This window comes from Pelodiscus sinensis, chromosome 3 (assembly GCF_052426305.1).
Source record: "Pelodiscus sinensis isolate ZL-2025 chromosome 3, ASM5242630v1, whole genome shotgun sequence".
Classification (NCBI taxonomy): Eukaryota; Metazoa; Chordata; order Testudines; family Trionychidae; genus Pelodiscus; species Pelodiscus sinensis.
The window spans coordinates 140,077,051-140,103,098 of NC_143054.1; the positions used below are offsets into that span (position 1 = coordinate 140,077,051).

General features: G+C 43.3%; 1 protein-coding gene across 1 annotated transcript in view; it reads left to right on the top strand.

The window, feature by feature from the left end:
• The window catches only part of YIPF4 (Yip1 domain family member 4), a 31,360-nt gene extending 11,950 nt beyond the window's left edge, over positions 1–19,410 (top strand). Inside the window, exons 2-6 of the mRNA XM_075924969.2 lie at positions 6,998–7,175; positions 11,523–11,694; positions 15,655–15,732; positions 16,649–16,762; positions 18,362–19,410. Coding sequence (XP_075781084.2) covers positions 6,998–7,175; positions 11,523–11,694; positions 15,655–15,732; positions 16,649–16,762; positions 18,362–18,499 — 680 coding nt within the window. The 3' untranslated portion in view covers positions 18,500–19,410. The remainder of the gene's footprint in view (positions 1–6,997; positions 7,176–11,522; positions 11,695–15,654; positions 15,733–16,648; positions 16,763–18,361) is intronic.
• Positions 19,411–26,048: the final 6,638 nt, after the last annotated feature.

Here is a 26,048-nt window from a genome sequence, read left to right on the forward strand (position 1 = left end):
ATGGTCCTGCTGGGCACTAGGGTGACTGGCAGGGTGCTGGGACAAGGAACAGGGTGCTACTGGGTGCTAGCGTGGATGGCAGATGGCCGGGGCGGTGCTGAGTCCTGGGGTGTGAGGCAAGGTGTTGGGGCCAGGGCGGTGATAGGGTGGATGGCAGGGCTGCAAAGGAGTGGGATTGGGATGGGGTGCAGGGACTGGGAGGGAGCTGGGGGGGCAGAAGGGGACAAGGTCTGTGTGGTAGGTAGGGTGCTGAAGCAGGCTGGATGTAGGGTGTCTGGCTACGAGGGAGGGTGCGAGGAGGGGACTTGGGTAGGAGTTGGACCTCCCTGATCTCCCTGACTGGTCCCAGATGAGGAATTTTTGGACCAGGGGAGGTCATTTCAGGGCTCCTGGTCCTCCCCCCTTCCCCACTAGGCTTCTTTGCACCTCTATCCCCTGCAGCCGAACTAAGCTTCCCACCCCTGCTGGTTCCCTGCACTTCCCCCAAAACCATCCCTCACAATCCAAGGGAGTGCAGCACCAGTTCCCTGCAGCCCCTCACAGCCCAGCTGAGCTGCCTGTCTGTTCTGTATGCCCTCCCCCATCCACCTCAGCCCAGCTGAGCCCTGCACTGGTTCCCTGCATGCTTCCCCCACAGCACAGCTGATCCCAGTTTCCCTGCACCTCCTCCAAGCCCCACAAAACTGCTGAGCCAAGAGCCCATTCCCTGTCCCTCCCTCCCCTTGAGTCTAGCCCCGGTTCCCGGCACCTCCCTCTTCCTGCAGTCAAACTGAGCTCTGAGCTCCACACACACACACCCTCCCCACCCCACAGCCCAGCTCCCCAGACCTCCCCACTCTGCAACCCAGCTGAGCTCAGTTTCCCTGCATCTTCCCCCAAACCATGTAGGCATGCTGAGCCAGTGCTGATTCCCTGCCCCTGCTTCCTCCCTCCCCTTGGCTGTGTCTACACTGGCACAATCTTGCGCCAAAGCGGCCGCTCCTGCGCAAAAATTTGCTGCCTGTCTACACTGGCCGTGTGTTCTTGTGCAAGTACACTGACGTTCTCATGTATGAAATCAGGGCTTCTTCCGCAAGAACTACGATGTTCCCACTCAGGAATAAGCCCTTTTGAGCAACTATTCTTGCGCAAGAGGCCGGTGTAGATAGGCAACATGAATTTCTTGAGCAAGAAAGCCCTATGGCTAAAGTGGCCATCGGCACTTTCTTGGGCAAGAGAGTGTTCACACTGCCATAGATGCTCTTGTGCAAAAGCACAGCTCGCACATGGAAGAGTGGATTTGTTCTTGCACAAGAAACAACCAGGGTGTGTCTAGACTACATGCCTCCTTCGACGGAGGCATGTAGATTAGCCAGATCGGAAGAGGGAAATGAAGCCGCGATTAAAATAATCGCGGCTTCATTTAAATTTAAATGGCTGCCCCGATCTGCCGATCAGCTGTTTGTCGGCAGATCGGGGCAGTCTGGACGCGACGCGCCGACAAAGAAGCCTTTCTTCATCGGCACAGGTAAGCCTCGTGAAACCAGGTTTACCTGTGCCGATGAAGAAAGGCTTCTTTGTCGGCGCATCGCGTCCAGACTGCCCCGATCTGCCGACAAACAGCTGATCGGCAGATCGGGGCAGCCATTTAAATTTAAATGAAGCCGCGATTATTTTAATCGCGGCTTCATTTCCCTCTTCCGATCTGGCTAATCTACATGCCTCCGTCGAAGGCGGCATGTAGTCTAGACACACCCCCAGTGTAGACACAGCCTAAGAGTTTCCTCACATGAGCAAAATGAATTTTGTGTTGTGCACCAGTATTGAGTTCATGTGGCTTGTTGGATGTGCCACCCAAGTTATTAATAAATATTTTTAAACCTACCTCTACCTTTTCCCTCTGCTGCCATGTCAGCTCCCCTGGTGCCTGCTGCCCCCCCCCCCCCACTCCTCACTCTCCTCTGCTGTCCTGACTCCTGCTCTTCTCACTGTCCTCAGCCCTCCTGCAACCTACCCCCCTCCACCAGCCCATCTTTCCTCCCTGTGCCCACTTCTCCAGTAGCCCCACCCTGATCATGTGAGCTACCCCTCCTCATCCCCTCTTCTAACACCTCCCTCTACAAACCTGCCCTGCATCTCTCCTCTAATGGTGGTCCCTCCACTGCAGGTATCTGCCCTTCTGCTTTACCCCCAGAATCCCTTGGCACCTGCGCCTTCTCTTACCCCTGCACCCTCCTGGTGCCTCCTCCTTCCCTCACTTCCCCTGCCCCCTTTGCTCCATTTTTCCCTGATGCCCACCCCTCACCACCCTCTGCTCCCATTCCCCTCATGCCCCTGTGCCCTCTCACATGACTTGCTCCATTCCAGCCTTCCTCATGCCCACCTCTTCTTTCAAGCCTTCTCCCAGCATTTCCCCTCACACCTCTAGCCCCCAATGCCCTTATCTTCTCCCCTCCCAGCATCACCCTGTCCCCACTCCCACTAACACCTCTCCCCTCCTGCCCTTTTCCTCATTGTCTGCGCTTGGCCCCCTGCCATTTGTCTTTCCTCCACCCTGTCCCTTTGGTGCCTTCCCCTTCCCCTCTGCAGAAGCACGTTCCTCTCCCAGCCCTTCCTCTTCCCCTCCGCACAAGCCCCTTCCCTTCCCTCCCCTCCCTCTCCTCTTCCCCCTCTCCCGTACCTTCTGCCTTCCACTTTGTGGGGCTGGAGTCTGCGCTCTGTCCCTGGACTCTGAACCTGCAACTCAGCCATGCGGCGCATCACAGCGCCCAGCCCAGCAAGTTTAAAATCCCGGGCCGTGACGTTATGTCACGTCCGGGCGTCTCTCCACCCACTGGCAGCAGCAGCCAGCAAGGGAGAGCTCAAGGAAGGTTGCATATGGCAGGGACGGGTCCGGGGACGGGGGAAGAGACGCTCTGGGGCCGGAGTGGAAGGATGCGCGCGGGGGGGGGGGGGGGGGGTTGGAACCCGCTCCAGCTCCAAATATTGCTGGAGTGTGGGCACCACAAAACTCGCCGCCCACGCCTTTGCTGGCTAGCCGGCTTTCTCTCTCTTTTTTTCAGAGGAGGCGGGGGAGCGCCAACTCCTCGCGGAACCCCTCGTTGTGCTCCGCGGAACCCCAGGGTTCTAGGGTCTAGGGAAAGTAATGGAACTCATTTGATGGGCCTTCATCCGATCCCTGGGTGACATGATCCTCATCCACATTTTCTCCTCATCCACAGTCACACTCTCCAGGAGGCTGATGATGAGTGTCTCCAGCCCAGAACTCACAACAAGGAGGAGACTTCCTCCCTCCCCCTCCCCCAGAATGTGATGGAACTGATTGTAATACTGACAAGAGTGGGATGCTGCCTCTGAGTGGGAACTGTGCTCCTTGGCCTTGGTGTAGGCCTGCCTCAGTTCCGTCACCCTCATGTGCACCTGCTCCTGGGTGCAGCTGTGTCCCTTCTGGTCCAGGCTATTGGCCATCTGGCCGTATATGTCGGCATTCCCGTCCCTGGTACGGAGATCCTGGAGGTTCGCCTCCTCTTTCTAGTATCTCTGCACCAGACCAGGATGGGGTGCCCTCCTCTTTTGCTTCTGGACAGGGGGTTGAGAGCTGGCTTGATGGGAGCATGGGGATTATTCCTGGCAGCAGGGAAAGAAGTGCACGGTGCTGCTGCATGGCACAGGGCTTTCCTTGTGCTACATGCCCTTTTTCCCAGAGCCTGCGCCTTTATAGTTCCCCCTTCCCTGCAGGCTTTAGAGTGCTGATGAGTGTGCACATGGTGGACACCAGGGCACCTGTGAGAATCTCTGGAGGCCACTTATTTCAAAATAACCACAGCTGCGCTGTCTACACATACCCTATTTCAAAATAACTATTTCGAAATAGGTGTTATTTCCCATGAAATGAGGGTTACAGATTTTGGATTATTTTGAAATAACGGGCTTGCTGCGTAGACACTCACTTGGTTGTTTTGAAATAACACTGCAGTGTAGACATGCCCCTAGAGATTAAGAATTTAAAAATGGCCATATTGTGTCAGACCAATGGTCCATTTTAGCCCAATACCCTGTCTTCTGACAGTGGCCTGTGACAGGTAATTATCAAGTGATATATCCCCTTTTGTCCAGTCCCAGCATCTAGAAGTCAAGGCTTTATGCATACGAACAGAATAAACTAAGAAGTTATACCATCATTGGAGATTGCATCCTGATTTCTTAAAAACTTAGTTGTATTTGCATAGTATGTTATCTAATGTTTTTCACATAAAAATATCACAAAAGATCTTGTGAAACTTAAACGAAATACCAAGCTATAATGTCTACACCCAGATTTGCTCTCAATTTTATGATTCAGTCACTTTTTCCACCTTCCTTCCTCTCCTTCCCCTTTCTGTTGCTGTGTGAAAGGCCCATACAGAGAGAACTGACTTTACCCCTAACATTGACAGGCCAAAATGTTTAAAGATTGGAGGTCCTTTCATATTCTACATTGTGAATACTTGCAGAAATATCATTGTGATCTATACTAGGGCTGTGATGATTACTGGTTATGGTTAACTGGCAGGGGCTAGAGCAGACCCCACTCATGATGGGCTCAGGCCGGCATGCTATGGACAGGGACGCTCTAGCCTATTGGTGGAGAAGGAGGTTGCTCCAGCCCAGTCCCATTTATATAGTTAACTGATTAAACGGGTTTTTACATCCCTAATCTATACTTGGTGCCAACTGTGCTTACAGCTATAAAGCGCTCAAAAAAGAAGAGTTGCTGTACAAAATATGTCATAATCTCTGAGAAAATGAGGGAAAGGTCACCTGGGAATAGAAATACTTTCAATTGTTTTTGTTTTATTCACCTACATTAGGTTTAGTTCCTATTCCTGGTGTTGCAGATGCACCTTTCAGATTGGTTTCTTGGTGAACAAGTGTATACCTAGAGCAGGGGTGTCCAAACTTTTTTCAAAGAGGGCCAGATTTTATGAAGTGAACATGCGTGAGGGCCGACCATTTTGCCTGACATTCTTTGAACCATTAAAATTAAACACAAATTAACTATTTTATGCAAAGTTTATTGCAAACGGCATACTTTTCATTTCGTCACATGGATGACAAATCTAAACAGGTGTTAAATCACTCTGCCTTTCATATCTGAAGGCCAGATGAAAAAAAAAATCCAGGAAGCTGAAATATATGTCAGGAACATTGTAAAGTACATCACATATTATTGGTAATAAAGGTTGTCTGTCAACTTTTAAGTTCAAAAATATGAACAGGAACATAATACCAAGTATACATGTTGTGTCCAAATATATTTATAACTGATTTAGACCACCTGACATTAACTGAGATTTTACAATGTATTCATCTCAATACATATGGATTCGTTGGGGGCCATAAAAGATAGATATTGCCAAATTACCTGTGGGGCCGTATTAAACCGAAACATGGGCCGCAGTTGGCCCGCGGGCCGGACTTTGGACATGCCTGACCTAGAGAGAAGTTAATGGGGAATGGATGATATGGACAAGGCAGGAAGATGGGAACAGGGAATGGAGGCAAATAGGGAGTGTCATTAAAGAAAACCTGTAAAGCAAAGGGTTTGAAGCCAACAAAATGAGATCAGAGTTTTTGCTTACAAGGTTCTACACCAGTGTACTCAGCACAAGTTTTCTACAACAGTTGTGCTTTTTCTAGTAACAAATGGCGATTGAGACTATGTTCTTGGAAGATTGATACTTCTCCCTGGGATAGTCTTAACTTTTTAACAAACTGCATCCTACCGCAGCATCCCCTTTTTTATAACTTTTTCCTCCTGTTAGGGATGTAAGTGAACAATCAACTAACTGATAAGCATATGCTTAACAGTTAATCTAGTCTACTACTTGCATTCCCCCCGCTGACGCCTCTGTATCAGCTTAAAAGCTGGTTTCCTCCCAGCAGCATCTCCGCGGAGCCACCTCCCCACCCCTCCAGTGTTGCTGCCTCTAAGGGGAGGCTGCTGCAAGCCAGCCTCTCCCTGCAGCGAACCTTGGTCTGCTGCGGGCAGAGTCTGCTCAAGTAGCAACCCCTGTCTGTGGGGAGCTGGATTCCCCCATGGACAGGGGCTGCTGCCACCCCTCACTGCTGCTTCTGGCCCCACCCATGGGGACTATAGAATAGTCAACTAACCTCTAGAAAGAATTCATGCAGTTAGCCAACTATTCTGTTACCTGCTATCTAACATCCCGTCGTCCTATCACCTTCTACTTCCCTGCCTTTATTCTGTTTTCAGTTATTACTCTGATACTGTCTCATTCTGGTTTCTGTATATCACACTGCAAAGTAAGTGAAACATTCCAATATATTTTAGTTTGTCTTTGTGGCATGTACATATAAAAAAACAGAAAGCTTTGCTCCTTTCCTTTTAGTATTTTGCTAGGGCTAGATCATTCTATGTCAGAGAGGTCTGAGACGCTCCCCTGACAGTAGCTCTGAATAAATAAAAGCAGGGCCTATTTAGTTTGAGTAGTTTTTTTTTTAATGTATAAAATCCAGAATACATTTCAATATGTATCTGTGCAAATTTTTCCTATTGTAACCACTCATGCATAAAAGGAAAAATTGGGTGGAGTGGAAAGGTGCAGAATTGTGCACTTGAAGTCCTAAGCAAATTTCTGTCTTATGCCAATATAGTAGCAATGTCATTTAACCAACCTGCTGCATCATATAATGCAAAGTAATTCCAAAACTATCAAACCAAAGTGTCTGCAGTTAACCCATTTATTTAGATAGGTTAATTTTCACATAGAAGTTGGACCATTTTGGCCATAGAATAATCAGATATAACTTTGTCAATACTTTCTGTCTACATATAATATTTTATCACTTTCAAATTATGTATCTCTTATAGTGTACAACTTTATTAAATGACTTTGAATATTTCTCTGTACTAACATCTATAAGGTAGATACTAGAATTCAGAAAACACAGGAGAAGCAGTTCAAACTGTCTTTTGTGAAGGTATAAACATGTCTTTCTCTCTTTTTGCTCTAAGATCTTAGTGGCTCTATAGCATCTCCAGATGTTAAGCTAAATCTTGGAGGAGGAGGAGGAGGAGGAGGAGGAGGAGAGTTCATGAAAGATTCTACTGCAACTACATTCTTGAGACAGAGAGGTTATGGCTGGCTTTTGGAAGTAGAAGATGATGACCCAGAAGATAACAAGCCACTCCTGTATGTAAAAATTGCTCATATTTATTTTTTGGTTAAGAATTTTTGTTTTTTTTCCTGCACATTGGTGAGCTACTAGTATTTTGTTATGATTAGGATTCCACAGTGATAAATGCCTTAACTTTAAGTCTTTTATTGTATTTGTAATATTGTGCATCATTGCCTTCATTCGGGAAAAAGCTAAAACATTTTGCTTGCCTTGGGTTAGGGGAGGGGGGGAAAGGATAACATAAAACTTGAGCGTAGCTGGCCTTGACTCCTAGAGTATCACAAAAAGTTGTTTTCTCATCGCTTCTTTTAAACTTTTGTTCTTTCAAGGATTAACAAAAAAATCAAATCTACAGAGTTAGGGCACCAGAAGGCTTATGTTGACCTATGTCTGGGGTCCCTACATGAGGGGAACAGTATACTTTACTAGGACCCAGCCCAAGCTGCAGATTGTGGTATGTGGTAGAGGTTACAAGTTTGCCTTGGACCTGGAAAAATTATGCTTGAGCTCTGCCTGTGTCAGTGTCTACACTGTAGCCTTGCTCCAGCTGCTGTAAGAGCCACACTACCTTGTCATATTAACTCCAGTTCCATGAGAGGCAAAGGGCTTATGTTGGTGTAGTGAGAGCAACACTGTGTCCCTGTAGATGCTACCTTACTTACATCAGCTGTTGCCTAAAATTCCTGTCAGTTTCACGGCTTGCTGTTGGAGCTGTGAAATTGACAACAGAGCCTGGTAGCTTCCTTGCTGTGAACCAACCTTGCACCTGGTCTACAAGTTAGGTTGTCATTTGGGGATGGGATCAGGGGATCCATCTAGCACAAGGGCTGGCAGCCTTTTCAAACCAAATAGCCAAACTACATCAAAGTTCAGAATGAGTGGTCAACATAGAGCCATATAAGAATACTCATTTGCATGACTGAAAATATACAACTTAATATTATTGATAATTGACATAATGATTAAAAATAGCATAAATGAAACATTGTAATGGGACTTCTGATGCTGCATCTTTTTGCACATTTTTTGACATTTACATCATAACTGGTCAAATGCACGCATTCAGGTTGTCTTCGGTCAATCTTATGGCAGGGGCTGGGGGTGCAGGAGACTGGGTTGGGTTGTATGAGGGGCTCAGGGCAGGGGGTTTGGGTGTAGGATGGGCACAGAGTTGGGGTGTGTGGAGGTGCAGGAGTGTTATGATGCTGCGGCCAGATGGGAGCTGGGCCCCAATTAGAGACTTGTTGGCCAGGCTTCATTTTAAAATAAAGTAAAATATTATGTCCAACACAAAAGGTTTCAACATTGTCTTTATATATGGTAGGGGTGGGTGTCTGGTCGGGGGGAGGTGCAAGAAAAAGGAAGAGTGCAGGAACAGGTTGGGTGTAATGTGTGTGGCCAAGGGGGAGGGTGCAGGATCAGGCTGGGGACAGGGTGTCTGGGCAGAGGGGAGGGTTGGGAGAAGGAGAGTGTGTCTGTCCAAGGGAAAGGGAGAAAGAGCAGGCTGGAGATGCGGGGTCTTGATGGGGGAGGGGGTGGGTTAGAGGGCTGAGGGTGCAGGGTCTGGCCATGAGGAGCTTGGGGGGCACTTACTTGTTTTTGTGCCACGTGCCGCTCCCAGCAACTGGAGGCTTTCCTGAAAGCCTCCAAGAAGTGCATCCGTGCATTGCTGTTTTCCCAGCAGGGGGAGGGGAATAGTAGCACGCAGCCACTTCTGGCTCAGGCTTCTTCCCTACAAGCTGGATCTGGTAGGGAGCCTTGGGGTTTCCCCCTTCTGTCCCTGCAGGAAGCTGGCGCTGGCACTCCAATCGTGAGGAGCATGCGATGCTGGAATGCCAGCGTGGGCTCCCTGGTGCTGGGGGAGGTTGTGGGAGCTGAGCTTGAGATGTCCTTGAGCTGCAGAAGACCATATCTGTCTCCCTGGTGAGCCATATTTGGCTCATGAGCCATTTGTTGCAGACCCCTTATCTAGAGCTCAGCTGCTGTCCTGGCTGCCAGCTTCCAGTAAGCTGTTGCCTTAACTCTCCTCGCCCCTCAGGGTTCCTTACTATCCACTCCCAGAGGGCTGCTATCTGGGCTCCCTAGTCCCAGCCACGCTGCCCAACTGGGCTCCAACTTTGAGCATATCTGCTGGTCACTGAGAGCCTACGCTCCCAGCTACTCAGAATGCTCCCAGAGATGTGGAAGTGCAGCTCCTTTGAGTGGAGACTGTAGCAGTGTGACATTGACATTCTTCACCATTTCATCTTGTGCTGTGAAATGGGCCCACGAGAGGCTCATACTTGGGGCTTTCACCCCAGGGCAGATGAGGAGCTCCAGCTGTCAGCCTCATATAGCTATCCGTGTCCCACACCCAGTTGTCAATCCCCCACTTCAGTCAGTGCAAATACTCTTGGGCTACGTCTATACTGTGCTCTTTTGCGCAAGAAAATATGCAAATGAGGCAAAGCGGTGAATATTGCTGCACCTAATTTGCATACTTAATGAGCCGCCATTTTGCACAAGGGGCTTTTGCACAAAAAGGAGCCATCTGCACAGCTCCTTTTTGTGCAGAAACCTCCTCTTGTGCAAGAGCTGTTCTGCCGCTTTTTTCAGGCAGAACGGCTCTTGCGCAAGAGGGGGGTTTTGCGCAAAATGGCAGCGCATTAAGTATGCAAATGAGGAGTGGCGATATTCACTGCTTCGCCTTATTTGCGTATTTTCTTGCACAAGAGAGTGCAGTATAAATGTAGCCTTGGTGAGGAATCACTGCATCTTCAGGACAAGGGTAGTGTGTACACCCACAGTCAATTGGATTACTGCAGTGGTAGTAGGTTAATCTAAAGTAAGTCAACCGAATTTTGTCGTTTAGATAAGCCCTCGGATTGCATTTCTCTAGCATTGTTAAACAATCGGCAGCACTGACTTTTAGAGAATATCAAGTGAACACTAGCAGTTGCTAGCTAAAATAGAGGTATTCCATGGTTGTCATCACCATAGTCCTGAAGTAAGTGGCGAAAGATTTAGATTTAATTAGGGTTGAACTTCTCTGATATAAATTGACTTTAAATTGGCGTGGGCAATAATTTTGAAAAGGGGGTCATTTCACAAAAGTCTGAAGTGGCCCTGGGGCCAACCTGAAAGGGGTGGGGGTGAGGAGACATGTCTGTTCCCCTGCCCACAGACCTTGATTGGCCTTGGGGGTAGGAGAGCACATGAAGTCTTTTCCCTCCCCCCTCTCCTCCCCCCTCCCCCTCCCAAGAGAATCACCAGCTGTCAGTTCCCTCTAGGTGCCCCAGAGCGAGGAGAACTCATGTAGTCCCTCTGTCTCCAGGCCAATCAGAGTCTGGGGGCAAGGGAAGGCACGAAGTTTCTCACCTTTTGCCCCTGCTCTGCCAGGGGCACGTGATGGCTAGAGAGAACCACCAGCTGTTTTAAAACAGCCAGTATTTCTCTCCAGCCGCCATGCACCTCTTGCAGGAGGAGGAGACTTCGCATGTTCTCCTGTCTCCAGGACTTGATTGGCCTAGGAGTGGAGGAGTGGCAGGGCAGTTTGACAGGCCAGATCTATACCAATGAAAAGTTCTGCAGAAAACACCTGTTCTCTGGTGGCCATCCCTGATTATTTTAAGGCTAATTTATAGCCTTGAAACAGGGGTGGTTGGTGGGAGAGTAGAAGTATCCGCTGATAGAACATATTTTGCGGTCTGAATCAGCCCTTAGTTATTGCTGTGACACATGCTGAGCTATTGACACACTACTCAGTTGAAGCAAATTACACCTTTCCTTCAATTAAAATACCAACAACCTGAAGTTGATGGTCAATTTCTTTTAAACTCTTGGAGGATTAATAGATGCTATACTTTTGTTCCCTGTTGGAAGCATATATTATCTTTAAGATGCACTACAAATAAATGCAATGTGTGTATGTGGTTGTATATTTCCACATGACAATAAACAAACCTTTACAGGTGATTATTGTTTACATGTGCCTGTAGGAGGGAGGACAGAAGCTTTACCTTAATTCAGACTGTAGGGTATTTTATCCTTCTCTTATGTTCCCAACCACAGTATATATTTCAATATAGTTAATGATTAAATTATGTTGTTGAATAAGGTTGTTAGAAATGTAATGGGTTTCTTGGATTATTTAAACCGTAAACATTTTTTTAATCGCACTATGATGTTGAGATTTCATTTTAAGCTGCACATTGGAAAGTATTCTACTTCTGGTGTATCACTGCATGTGAAAGTATACTGGTAATGAACAAACTACAGAATCTCGCTGCTTAATTAACCTGCTATGAGAGATGAATTATTCTTCATGCACAAACTGTTCCACTACCAAAATATATAGTAAAGCTTTTATTTTACAATTTTAGGGAGGAACTGGACATTGATCTGAAAGATATTTACTACAAAATTCGATGTGTGTTGATGCCTATGCCATCTCTTGGGTTTAATAGACAGGTAGTGAGAGACAACCCTGATTTTTGGGGCCCTCTGGCAGTTGTTCTTTTCTTCTCAATGATTTCATTATATGGACAGTTCAAGGTAGGTATAAACCTTTTATCTAAAGAGAACTTTAAATTTTGGGACTTGAATGTTAAACCATCTGTCATATTTATAGACAGATCGAAAGCCTCTTCTCTCATGTCTGGAGTACAGTGAGAAGCGTGGAACATTTAGTTCTAAATATATTGATTTAATAGATTAGTCTTTCTGCATATTGAAAAACTTGTAATACTATACTAAATGTTCCTTGAACTACCTCTCTCAAGTTAATGAGAATAAAAATGTCAAGTTTTTGTCTCTGAAGTGCAAACGAAGGAAGGGTGGGATTTCTGGAGGCTTGTAATGGCATGCAATTTATCAGATGCTGTACACTAACTGGAATGACTACAAACATAAAACACCTACATTAGTATACAGTATTTCATCACAGTAATAAAGTAAAAGATGTCACTGTAACAATCCTGGTTCATCTATGTTAAATAAAATGTAAACTGTGACTCTTAAGGGTCCCTCAATTTCAATCAGTGATGAAAGTGAATGTCACTTAAATTTCTATAGTTGGTGCACCATCATAGAATAAAATATCTGCACCATGCTTTTCAGTATGGCCTCATTCCCTTCTCTGATTGTGCAATTTAACTTCTTAATGTTTCAGTTCCTTCTGGTCCTGCCATGAGGCCAGGGAACTGGACTTGATGACCTCTTCAGAGGTCTCTTCCAGTTTTAGTATTCTGTTTTTTTTTTTTTTTTTTTTTTTTCTGTCATTTCTATCATTGTCATCTTTCAGCACAGGGAAAAAGATAGTGGGCTTTCATACATGACTCACTAAAATATTTAGGGAAAGAAAAAACATTAGAAGTCCCACAACCAATACATTACTCCTGGACATACTCATACAAGCATACGTAGTAAAGATATCTCTTCTAAAGAGGGGGAAAAACTAGCTCTGTGTCCATCCATATTAATAAGTTATGTTAACTAAGAATTTTTAATTCAAAAGTGGCTTACTCAGATGGCAGTTAAATACTTGATGGTTGAACTTCTGAATTATAATCATACTACAGGTTGGATCTCTGTGGTCTAGCACTCTTGGGACCTGGCCAGTCCCAAGCAAGAGTATTTGCTGGACCAGGGAGGTCCCCTGTCACTGACCTCCCAGGCACCCACCAACTCTGCTTCTGTTGCCAGCTGGCCACCACTGCCTTCAGCCAGCTGTGCTGCTGGCCCTGGCTGGATGCCTCAGCCCTGGGACTCCCAGCTGCACTGCCTGAGGCCCCTGCCACACTCCTGGCTGCCCTGCTGGTAGCTTGTACTGAGCTTCTCCCTGTAGCGATGTGCTATTATTAGAACTCAAAGTTCTCCCTAAGTAGCACGTTGCTACAGGGAGCAGCTCTTTATAAACCACCAGAGCTCCCTGTGCTGGCAGGTCTCCTTACGCTGCCAGAGCCCCCTGCTGCTGGGCTCTTGGTTGTATTGCGGGATTCCCTGCGCCGCCTGAGCCTTCTGGCGCTGTGCTCCCCACATTGCCTGAGCCCCCTGCCCACCACTGGCCTCTCTGCACTTGGGCTCTCTGGTCTAGGAACATCTGTAGTCCGGTTTAGGGAGGTACAATCTGTAGTGAAGTATTTTTTTCTGGTAATAAAACCGTTAAATAAGTTTAAACTTACCTGAAACCTTTTGTATAAAGATCTGAAACTTATTGTTTTTACAAATAATGCCATAACTTCTGTCTGGTACTTTTTTTGCCTTCTCAGATACCTTTTCCTTCTCTTCCTCCCACACCCACAATTGAGTAACTTCTGTCTCTTTAATACCTCTGCTTCTTATCACTTCATTTCTCTTGTGATTGCTTCAGAACTCGGGGAATGCAGCCTTCTATTGTCCAGCAAGAATTATTGTATAGAGATGGTTGGCCTTTCTTCTGCTTTTCCAGTATTGCCCAAACAAAACTTCCCTAGTGTTGCTTCCTATCACTGCCACCTTTAAAGTGACAATTTAGATATGAACCTTCTCTTGGTAGCATCTAAGAGTTAACACTTTTAGCCCTGTCTTTAAATATAGCAATAAGCTATACCAGCATGTGTAGTATTACTGTAGGCTGTTGGTCAAGATAATTCATTTGAGATGTAAGCCTAAAAAGGAGTTTCTTCAGCTTTCATAAAGTGTGCACTAAAAGATGAATAACACCCGCTCTTGAATGGCTTATTTCTGTGAGTATAGTTACCTATGGCACATGGATGTGACTTGCACTTTTCTCCCCTTCAGAACAACATGTAAGAAAGAAAGGCATGCATTGTTTCTTTCCACAGTGAAACATAATGGTTTTATGATGTATTCTTGAAATTATTACAGGTTGAACCTCCCAGATCCGGGACTCTCTGGTCTAGCAACATCCATGGTCCAGCAAAGCCACAGATGTTGCTGGACCAAAGAGCCCCAGGAGCGGGAGCCAGCCAAGAAAATGTGGAGTCTGCAGAGTACTGGCTGGGCCAGCAGCAGCTAGGCAGGGGAACCCCAGGGCCAGGCGGCATTGGGGAGCCTCTGCCCTGGCTGGGGAACTCCCCGTGTTAGTGGAGTTAGGTGGCTGGAGAGCCCCTGACAGCAGGCTGGCGGCGGCCAGGTGGCCCTGACTGGGGAATCCCAGAAACCCTCCCCCGCTGGTAGCCAAACCAGGCAGCGGCCTGGGAGCACCATTTGGGGAACTCTGGCGGTGGGACCAGGCGACAGCTGGGGAGTCCCCATCCCAACAACCTACAGTGGAGCTGGGCCAGAGCAGTGGGGCCAGCGGTGGCCAGGAGCCCTTCGGCCAGGGAACCCCAAGGAACCCCCGGAGATAGTGGGGCTATCAGCAATTAAATAGGGCTGTTGGCGGCCGGGCAACCCTGGCTGGGGAACTCCTGGAAAGCCCCGTCTGTAGCAGGGGCAGCAGGGTGGGGAGCCTCAGCCTTGAGAGCTCCAGGGAGATAAGATGTCAGCAGGGGAACATTGACTTCCCCTGGTCCAGAAAACTCCCTGATCTGGGATAGCTCAGGTCCTGAGGGTGCCGGACCAGGGAGATCCAAGCTGTACATAATTTTAGCTGAAGAGACAATATGTACAGTGACACCAGCTTTATGCTCTCTTCATCTTCCCTTTTGACTTTTACAGTGTATATGAAACCTGAATTGTACCCAGTTTAGGTTTGGAACTCTGAGGCTGTTCTGGGAGTGTGGGTTCCCATTGTAGAAGTTCTGTTTTCAAAGGAAAAACAATATTTCCCTTCTTCTACCTAGCAGTTGCACATTAGCTGTGCGGTCATTATGTATAGGCTAGGAACCTGAATTGTGTGATAATTTGACAGTTTCATATTCATAATAAGAACTGAGGAGACAGGGAAACCAGGGAGGAAGACTACAGTTAAACTAGAAGTACCATTAAGAGGTAAAAGAATTAGGAGTCATAACTTACATCTCTGTTCTTTTGATTTTGTAGTTTTTAGGGTGACACACTGTCTCTAGGGATAGCAGAATACCGTCTTCATGAACCAAGAAAGGAGATAACTTAATCCTACAAAATATGAAGAAAATCAATATAACCACTCAGTATTGCCCGGGCATGGTTTTCATTGGATGGGATATTGATTTCCTATTCCTCTTGTGTTTCTGAGTAGAATGAAAACAAACATATTACCATCTGATAAAATCTGAGACTCATTTGAACACTTTCATCCACTTTAATTCCATAATTTTTACTGACACAATCCTTTCTGATAACAAAACCATACTACAGGTAAAATACTAGTTTTACCGTATTTTTTTGTTTGAGCATTCCAAACACACTTGTCAGAAAAGATAATGTATAAATAATAAAACATCGTATTTGAATTTTTATTTCTGAATTCCATTGTAGTGCTAACTAATACAAGGCTTGCTTCAGTTGGCTTTTTTATTAAACCAAAATATATTCTGAATTATAATTGGTCAATTAGGAATTAATTATTTTCTCTCTCTCTCTCTCAAGGTGGTTTCTTGGATTATAACAATATGGATATTTGGATCCTTGACAATTTTTTTATTGGCCAGGGTTCTTGGAGGAGAGGTAAGTAGCAATTGGAAGTGTGATGATGATGATAATAACAAAGTAAAATGTGTGGATGCTTAACTTGCTGCACTTTAAAGTCACGTTGTTACTCAAAAATCTTGACCTCCTATATTTAGACTTGAATTCTAGCACAGTGCTGTCTGTGGAACATATTGATGTCAGTTAAAATTGAGATTGAACGTCAATTCTTAGAGCTAATCAGATAAAAAACTGCAGCAAAGATAGGTGGTAGCTCAAGAACATGACCAAAAAATAAGAGCCAATCCAAATCTTTGCCCTAAATTCTAACCAAAACTCATTTGTTCATGTAAGTCTGGATTTTAAAACAATTTCATATGCATTTATTTAAATTGCTTGCATTTACTGACAACTTGGTTAGAATCAGGAATATGTCTTAGACTTCTGAGTATCCGTACTACAATTTTCACTGCTAATGTGAACTTCTATCTTTAACTTAAGCATCCAATGGAAGAGTTATTTTTGTGTGGCAGCTAATTGCAGATATTCTGAATTAATGACCATTGTCGAGTTGACTGTTAATTTGCAATCTGACAGTGTATGTCATGCATCCCATGCTAATTTCTAAATGCTGCAGTAATTATGTAACACTTACTTGAAATGCATTACTCTGTCATTACCAGTGAAGAACCTTGGCATTAAAAAGACTGGAAGTAACCAGTCGTTAAAATTTGCATAAATATATTACCCTGTGAATTTACATTCTAATGACAATGTCAAAAATTCACCTGGCACATTTTAATAACTTTAATTTGGAGCCACAAGACAGAAGTATACGCTCAATGCTTTACTTAATAGAACTCCATTGTGACAATGTGTTTTCTCTGTTGACAAAAGTTATGAGCTAGATGGAAGAATTTTTTTTATTCTTTACTAATTGATTTATAAATTACAGGTTGCATATGGGCAAGTTCTTGGCGTGATAGGATATTCTTTACTTCCACTCATTGTAATAGCACCTGTCCTCTTGGTAGTCGGATCATTTGAAGTTGTATCTACACTAATAAAAGTGAGTTCAGTAAAGTTTGTTTGTCACGAGGCTTCAAAATATTATGTTGCCCTGAACAAAGTAATAATTTTAGTAACATACGATAGAATTTTAAAAGCACTACTTGAATTCTTGTGACCCTCTTGTCCAGCATAGCAGGTGACTGCTAACAAGTTCTGATTTAAAGAAAATGTTATCCTTTGAATGCTGAGATTAGGGCCACATAGTCCCTTTGCTGCAGTAAATGCTTATGGATAACTAAGTCAGTCCCTATTTAAAATTTTAGTACCCTGTAATCTTTACTTCAAAAACATGCAAGTAGTTAATATCCAGCATGTTCATGCAGAGAAAGAGGAAATAAGGAAGCACAGGACGCTACCGTTTTGAAACACCACAAAAAGCCTTACGCCGGGCTACCCACAGCATTTCAAAGCGGCAGTGCTGCACGGAGCCTGGGGTCAGCAGGGGAGTCCCCAAATGATCCCAGGCTCCACGGGGCGCTTTCACCTTTGAAGTGCATCAACAGCCTTAGGGTTGATGCAAAATGCATTGACTATTCGATTAGTCAGTTACACGCAATTTAACATCCCTAGTGTGCTAGAAAAGTTTTGGTAGTTGGGTAGACATTTTATAGACTATACAGTGTCTGTATTAGATGTACTCTGAGTTCCTAAATCCCATTTCTAAGATAACTAATATGGATTTATTGTAGTAATAATTGCCTCATTTTTCCATTGGTACACCCTAGAGTTCTGTAGTCTTCAAGAGTGAGACTCCTGCCATAGGTGACCTCTTTAGACAGGGGGAAAACTATTTATATGAAGGGAAGAATTTATAGATATAGATTAAGATTTCCAAAGTTGCTTACATACAAGGTAATTTAAGGCCTTTGAGAACTTAATCCATAATCTTTCAGGATTCTCTCTCATTCATTCACCCTGCCCCCCAGACTTAAAAGTGAGAGGATTCTGGATATGATGTGCTCATGATTAAGGCTAGGATTTTCAGAGAAGTCACAGTATAGGCACTCACCTCTCATTAACTTCCTTCAACCTTTTTGAAAATCCCAGACTCTCACTCTGGCCAATCATGTATATGTTCCTCTTTCCTCTGTGATGTTAATATTTACAGAATTTTTTTCAAAATACTGATTTTACATCTATCGTGAAGGGATGCTCTTGCTCCCTGTTATTGAAAGAAATTGGTTTTGCAGAGCCCTTGAGGTAGGAGTATGCTGCAGTAAAGGAGACTAAAGTCACCAGCCAACAGTTTCTCAAGAAGGCCAAATATTCTAGGTTTTCCCATGATTTGCTCCCCTGGAATAAAGGTCTCTATACTATCTGAATATTTAAGTTTTAGGGATGTGAATGTGTAACTGGTTAACCCGGAAGCCTCACTTTCTCTGTGGCAGGCTCCAGAGCAGCCCCTGCCTGTGGTGGGGAGCACCCCACTTGTTCCCCTTTAATGGGTTAACCAGTTAAACATGTTGTTTAACCAGTTAATGTTAGATTTCTTTCCTAATGATCTTCAAGAGAAGTACTGATTTTTGTATTGGTATCTGGACAGATTTTCTTGTATTGTGAGCTAACACTATGCCTCTTTTTTCTTTTTCTTTTAAAGCTGTTTGGAGTCTTTTGGGCTGCATACAGTGCTGCTTCATTACTAGTTGGAGAAGAATTTAAGACTAAGAAGCCCCTTCTGATTTATCCCATCTTTTTATTATATATCTACTTCTTGTCCCTATACACGGGGGTGTGACCTGAAGTGTTGGATGTGGCCAAAAACGATATTTTAGTCACATGCAGACTGATAAAACTTAAGATTAAGGAGACTGGAGAAAATAGGAGAGACTGTTTTGTATCCAGTTGTTGAAAGGTTTTTAAGACCTAAACACACATTTGTGTATATTATTTAATTGAGCAATTATAGATATGTGGATTTGTATCAAAGTTCTAGGTTTAAGATTCTTTAGATTTTCATGAACTAAATATAACAACCTTGTGTTTTATAAGATTGTGTCGCAAAAATACAGCTAACCTGTGCCATAAGCACCAGGACCAGATTATTATATTATATTATATTGAATGGGAATATAAGAAAATATTGGTAATGGTCTCAAAGTGCAATTTTTCTGTTCAGTTAAACACAGCTGGCTTTTTTGGCACAGAAAATTCTGTGTATGTTTATGAAACAGTCCTGATGATTCACAGAAGAGGCTCTATAATTGAGATATGAAGATATTAGTATTTTTTTATGTTAGAGACCCAGATTTCTTTGATTTGGCTTTTAAGATTTTATAAGTTCCAGTTAATTTTGAATAAAACCCTGCACATGTGTATTTTGTATCTATTGCTTGTGTATAACATATATACTCCCATTTAAGGATGTACATTAGGTTTTTAAACACTTGAAGACCCAAGCATTTTAATTAAAATCCTCATCTCTCTACCCAAAAGAGCAAGGCTTCTACTGTGTAACATTAATTCACTAAATGGTTTATTTACAAAATCAGATTATTTTATATTTACTGAATTTGAAGTCACACAAAATGACCTTTCAACTGCATAATTGGAGTATAGCGTGGGAGAGGGAAGATAATGTATGAAATTTATGTGAACTTGAGAAATGTTTTAAAATGACAAAATAAACGGAGTGCTTCCCTAACCTTGTATCTGTTTTGTAACACCTTGTTCTGTATTGCTTTTAAAGGTATGTAATTTAACCAGTCAGGGGCGTTTTTCTGATGTACTGTTCATCTTTTGTAAAATGAAGTATTAAGAGTCTTAAAAACCTGATTCTGCCTCCATTGAGTAAGGAGGGTAGAATTAGGGCCCTAGCAACAAATTCAGTCACACCAATTTTGACTATTGAATTATGTAATATTGTGACAACATGTTAAATACTTCCTATGTATAAATGGCTTATATCATGGTTCATGTTGATAATATTAATGGAAATTATGGAAAGAAGAAAATTTTATTGAAGATAACTTAGCATGTTATCTTGTTTGCTATCTTTAGTAGATAACATTTTGAAATCAGTTTTGACTGATTTGCCAAAAAATTATGAAATTTGTTTCTTAAAAAATTGCAGTACAGCCAAGAATCCTTACTGTAAATAAAAAAAAAAACCCTATGAACCATTATAAGGTGATATAAGGAGCTGCCTATGCTCTATAATAGTCAAATTACTATGATTTAGCATCAGTTATGCAACAATTTTAATAAAAATCTCTATATAATTTGAAAGTTTAATTAATTTTATGTAATTTAGATTTTAGTAATATTCCTCATTGATTAAAATTCAGATTTAAATTCTCAGCCTCCAAAAGAGACTTTAGTTTCTATAACTTGATTCACTGCATGGGTATCTGGTGGTTTTAAATTACATTACTTAAAGTTGGTGCTGGATAAATGATGTGATAGCAAATCCTAGCATGTTAACTCTCATAATACTGTAAACACACAATGACTTTGGTATCATCAACTTTTAAACTAATCTTTGACATCAGTGGAAGTTTTGGTTGAATAACAACTGCAAGTTTTTATACTGAGCAAATAGTATGGGTTCTAAAAATCTATTCTATATTTATAGTTAGTGAACCTTAACCTATACAAGTTTATTTCACCAATTTACCTTACTGCATAATAATCTATAGTAATTGAAATTCATATCCCAAAATGTTTTAAAAGGATTTGTACTGATTTAAAATACAGTAGAATATGCAGTGCAGCTTTCTCAGCTATGATTCTGGCAGAAATTTAAATAATGTGGTTCTTATGTTTTATCATTTTATGACTATACTCAGTATTTAACAAGATGACCCAATTAGCATTTTAAACTGTAAAGAAACTAAGTTGGTATGAATGAATGAGTTAACTGCATCATAAACACTAGGGGTTAACACGCTTAAAGTCTGGTAGGTATTGAATCAGTTTTTACTATTTCTTGTCCACCCTTTCCAGGTTGTGTTGCAGACAACTTCATGACATGTTTGTGAATATGAGATGACAGTATGAATTTAGGTGCTGACAGAGAGGGATTAAGATCATTCTTTGTACACACCCAGCTTCCTTGTTCATATGGGACCATGATCATATTTCTTTAAAAATCTTAGATTCTTTGTGTTAATATTCTCTTAGAACTATAGTTGCTGCTTTAATTGTTCCCTCCTGCAAACTATGGAGTGTGTGATATCTCGTGTATATATGCATATAAAATAACAAGTCATATAACTGCAGAATTGCACCTTTTAAAGTAATTGTATTTAGTTTTGCATCTGCTAGTGGAAAAAAATACTTAAACAGTTCTCAAAAGGTTCCAATAGTCTATTACAACTTTGCATTCAGTTCATTCATTTTCAGAATAGGTCTGTATATAAATACAGTACAAGATGTATTTTATAAAGATTTGTAATTAAACTTGTTTACAGAATGTATAAAGCTTATTTATAGTCACTGAATCAAAACGTATGCAGCCACATTCCTATATATGTAATCAATTTCATGTTCTAAATTTGTAAATAAATTTTTAGGATTTATGAAGTATACGAACTTCCGTTTTGTACTTGAAAATGTTCACCTATTTCTTGTCAGTGCAACTTCAAAGGTGAAGCAACTATTTTCCAGCTATGCTTATTTGCAAAGGCATGGATGCAACAAGATGGGACTTGCTTGTGCAGTGAAAATCCTGTTCTGACAAACTTATATGCATAGTGACCAGGTATGTACAAAGCAATATTTTCCCTTTCTCCTCACTTGCAAAATTGGTAGCTTTTGATGAAAAAGGCAGTACAGTTGCAGGAAGTGGTATTGCCATAAAAGTGCTTTTATCAGGCAAAAATGACAGACTTTTGCAAGGAAGAAACCGCTATCTTATCTTTAAGTTCTCTTGTAAAATTACACACTTGAATTTTTCATGTTCAATTGAAGTAATGAGAAGTTGCTTAAAAGGTACAATCATTTTGGTCCTCAAAGCACATGTTTCTGCCTTCCCTTTTCACTATTCTGCATCCTGTCTTCATACCACATCTACTTTCTCTGCCATTTGTTCAAATCTCTGTTCAGAGATAAACCCTGATGTTGGTTCAGCTGCAGCAGCACATACTGCCTATCTCATTAACTCCTACTGTAAAACAAATCCTTCTGTTTATATTGAACCCTTATAGCTTTTGTCTATAATAACTGAACATCTCAAATGCTTTCCTATAAAGCAACAGCAATAAATTTTTTTTAAACCTTGTCACATGGCATCTTCAGCTAAATGACAGAGTGCCTGTTTATATTGTGTATCTAGCTTCCAACTGCTGGAAATGGTTCCAGTTTGGGAAAAGTAAGGGAGAATCTGTTATCATAAAGACAGTTGACCACAAAACTTAGTTTAGCAAATCTAGATAGTTGAGTATTTTAAGCGGCTATTTTTTACCTTGAAATGTTTATAGAACAGCTTCATTTTTAGAGTAATTAGAATTTGAAGAGCACTGCTGTTCAGCACTGGACAAGCATAGCTTTCATCTTGAAGCTGTTAGGGGCTTACGCAAATGCTAATGAAACCAGTGAGAGAGTGACTTCAATGGGCTTTAGACCATGGACTTGACTATGGGTACATCTACACAGATGAAGAACCTACGACTGGCCTGGATCAGTTAACTCCTGCTCACAGAGCTCCAGGGCTGAAAAACTGCTCTGTAGATATTCGAGTTTGGACCCTGCATAGGGTCTCTAAACCCAAACATCTACACAGAGGTTTTTAGCCCTGCACCCTGAGCATCATTCAGCTGACTCAGGGGAGTCATGACTATGCTGTAGGTCTTCTGTCCCTGTGTAGAAGTACCCTTAGGCTATGTCTACACTACAAGGTTTTTGCGCAAAACCCGGTGGAGCATACACACCTCAAGTGCGTTTTTGTGCAAAAAAAATACAGTAAATAGACAGGACAGAGGGCTTTTGCTGGTAGAGTTATTCCTCTCCTCATGAGGAATAACTCCTTTTTGTGCTATAGCTCTTGTGCAAAAAGGCATGTGTGCACACTCCGCAGACGTTTCTTGTGCAAAAACAGCCTATCAGAAAAAGCACAGGTGCTCTGATGGCCATTCTGTTAATGGCAATCAAGAGCTTTCTTACGCAAGAGCGTCTATGCAGTGTGGACGCTCTCTTGCGCAAAAGCACATCGCTTTTGCGATGTGCTTTTGATGTGTGGACATGCTTTTGCACAAGAAGCTTCTTGTACAAAAACCCTGCAGTGTAGACAAAGCCCTAAAGACAGATTTTCAGAAAAGATCAGCATTGTTCTCAGAAATGATACTGCATGCAGGGCATTTTCCATATCTGGCTGCTTTCCTTAGGTGCAGAAAGGTTAAAGAGTTTAACTTCCACAATCTTGCCCCAATTTTCATTTCCTACCCTTTGGATTTTTGCAGTGGCACTGAAAGAGTAAAAGCTGTGTTCTTTCATCTCAGTAGATTCATGAATAGCACCTTCCTCACACCATCCTTCAAGATCAGTAAGGGATTCTTAAAATAGTATATTCTTGGATGTCAACATGGCAACATAAACCCAGGATCTGAACTCAGCTGAAAACTAACCCCCACTCTGGCTGCACAAATTTGCTACCCCGGGGCTTGGCTTGGGGCTCAAGGACCCTATGAGAGTAGAGGGTCCCAATCTGGTTCAAGCCCTGCTTTTTGGCAATGTAAACACAGCCCTATTAGACTTAGGCTCTGAGAGTCTGCCAAAAGTAGTCCACAATCCCATGGCCTGAATTTTGTCCCCTGGACAGTCAAATTTGATGGACAGTCAATTTTTCCCATGCTGCACCATGAAGAAAAGGCTAGAGCAGCCACATTTTGAGAAGGCACTAGGAAGTTTGGCCTATGGGTCATTTGAAATCATGCCTGTATAATACAGTGTAGGTAAAGGTTGGACATCCCTGGTCTGGCACCCTCAGGACCTGACAGGTCCCGGATGAGGGAATTTGCTGGACAATGGGAGGTCCCATGACACCAGCCCCTCAGCCCACTTCTCCTCCCTGCTGCTGATTCCTTTGGCCTGGCTAGACTGCCTACTAGTCAGCTCCACCCCAACTCCCCTGCTGGCTGGGCGGCCCATGACCCCAACCCCACTGCCAGGTGGCACGCTGTCTGATTGGGCTGCTTGCAGTAGCACATGGCCCCAGCTGTGCTGCTTCTGTTGGGCTACCATGACCCTGGTATCTCACCAGACAGCCCAAATCATGCCACCTTCATCCTGGACACTGCAGCCCTGACCAGGCTTCCCCTCCTGGGCTGCCATGGTCCAGGTGCTGCTGCTGAGCAGCAGGCAGCCCCGCTTATGATCTGCTGCAGTCTGCTGCTGCCCCACTTCTACCAGACTTGCCAGGCTTACACCAGATTCCCAGCTATTGGCCCTTCTGCTCCAGGACACTGCCATCCAGGAACATCTGAGGTCATGCCAGACCACGGATGTTGCTGGACTAGAGAATCCTGGAATGGGGAAGTGCAACCTGTACTAGAGCCCCAGGCTGGTATCTGGGGTTATAAATTACCTGAAACCATAGCTGAGGGCTGCTAACATGAGTTCTATTATCCCTGAGTGTCAGTTTAGGCCACTGATGTAAAAATGAGATACAGCAAATAAAACTTGCTCTCAAGGGATGGATAAAAACACTGGTTCTGACAACAAACAAAAGTTGTAGTATGCAGAGCTGGAAAAGAATAAATTCAAATAACTGAAATATTTGATATTTGTAAAGTTAAGTTTCACTTGTAGATACTTCAACATTAATTGTTGGCTATCCCAAAATTTTCATAATTTTAGCCTATCTTCATTGTGGGACACAAATCCTTTTAAAATACTTGACAATGTGAATTACATACAACTCAGAAGGCAATCACTTCCGATGTATGCATTTCACGAGCTGGGCAAGATGTGGCCCAGGGCAAGATGCGGCCTGCCTAACACTGATTCCGTACGTGGACTGCATCTTGCCACTTTCTATTTATATCCTGCTGCCCCTGCCACCAGATTTCCAGGTAGTAGGCTCCCTATTTCAGTGACTCCCAGATCATGGGCTGGAGCAGTGAGCCATTTAAATAGCCCCAGCAACCTGGGGCGGCCACCAGGCAATGCGATAGCGGCAGAGCTGTGAGCCCTTTACTGTGTTTTTAATTCAAAACCTCTGGCCCCAGGTATCTCTGGGTGGTGGCTTGTCCCCAGCCCTGACCCTTCCACCTCAGGCCCCCCCCACTTCTGGGGGTGAACCTTGGCCCATCGCCATGTACCAAAATTTAAGTGGCCTCCCTAAGAAAATTATTGCCCATCCCTGCATTTGACTCTACAGGCTCTAGAGATTGGTTGAGTTTTATCAATCACACACACTTCTAATTAGGATTTTTTTGCAAGGCTGTCAAAAAAGTGTACAAATATCACAGCTACACAATATAAATCAGTTTATATTACTAAAAATAAACTAAGCTAAGATGAAGAAAAAGGAATTAGAAGTCAAACTACAGGCAACAACTGAAGTTCTTACACTCAGCCCAAGGCAAAAAGGAATGGAGGTTGTTGCATGAGCTACTCCTTCCTTGCTTAACGGTGTTTATTCTTATTTTAAATATAAATTTGAATGCAACTTTCAGTATAGTGCCACTATTGTCTATTCCATAATTACTTTAGGCATTCAGGGCTAGAGCCACAAAGGTACGTGCTGCCTAACTGCCACTTTAGGCAACATTTAAGAGCCACTGAATTCTGCAAAAATGCTATTCAACTGTCACAGTTTTAGAATTAAGTGCCTCAGTTGCCTAGCTGCGTATGTTTCTGGCAGTACAGCCACTGACCATTGCACCCTAGTTTGAAGTTTCTACTGTGCATATGTGTAAAATGGCAGCCCTGATGCCATTGAGCTGCTCAGTGCTGTAGTGTAATTCTCAAAATAGATACTTTCCTTGCCTGTATGACCCATTCTGGTTTGCTCTGAAGAGACCTAACCCACATAAAAAAGAGCCAAACAGTTTAGGAATTGTTATGGATGCCTCTGTGTGTCCAACAGCTTTGTGGGCAGGAGACTCACCTGGAAAATGGTAAACCTTTTTCTCAAATCCCCAGTCTTCCTGTGTTTGAAACTTAGAGGAGTTCCTGATTTAGACTAGGGAATTGAATCCTAGTCCTTTACCTTCCAATTGAATACCCTAATCCCAATCCATCTGAGATGGACAGTGCTCAAATTCTACTGTTGATGCGGTTTCATTTTGTATAATTAAATGAGCGAGTTGGAAATAGATTCTGGACTCTTGAGATGAGAGCACTCA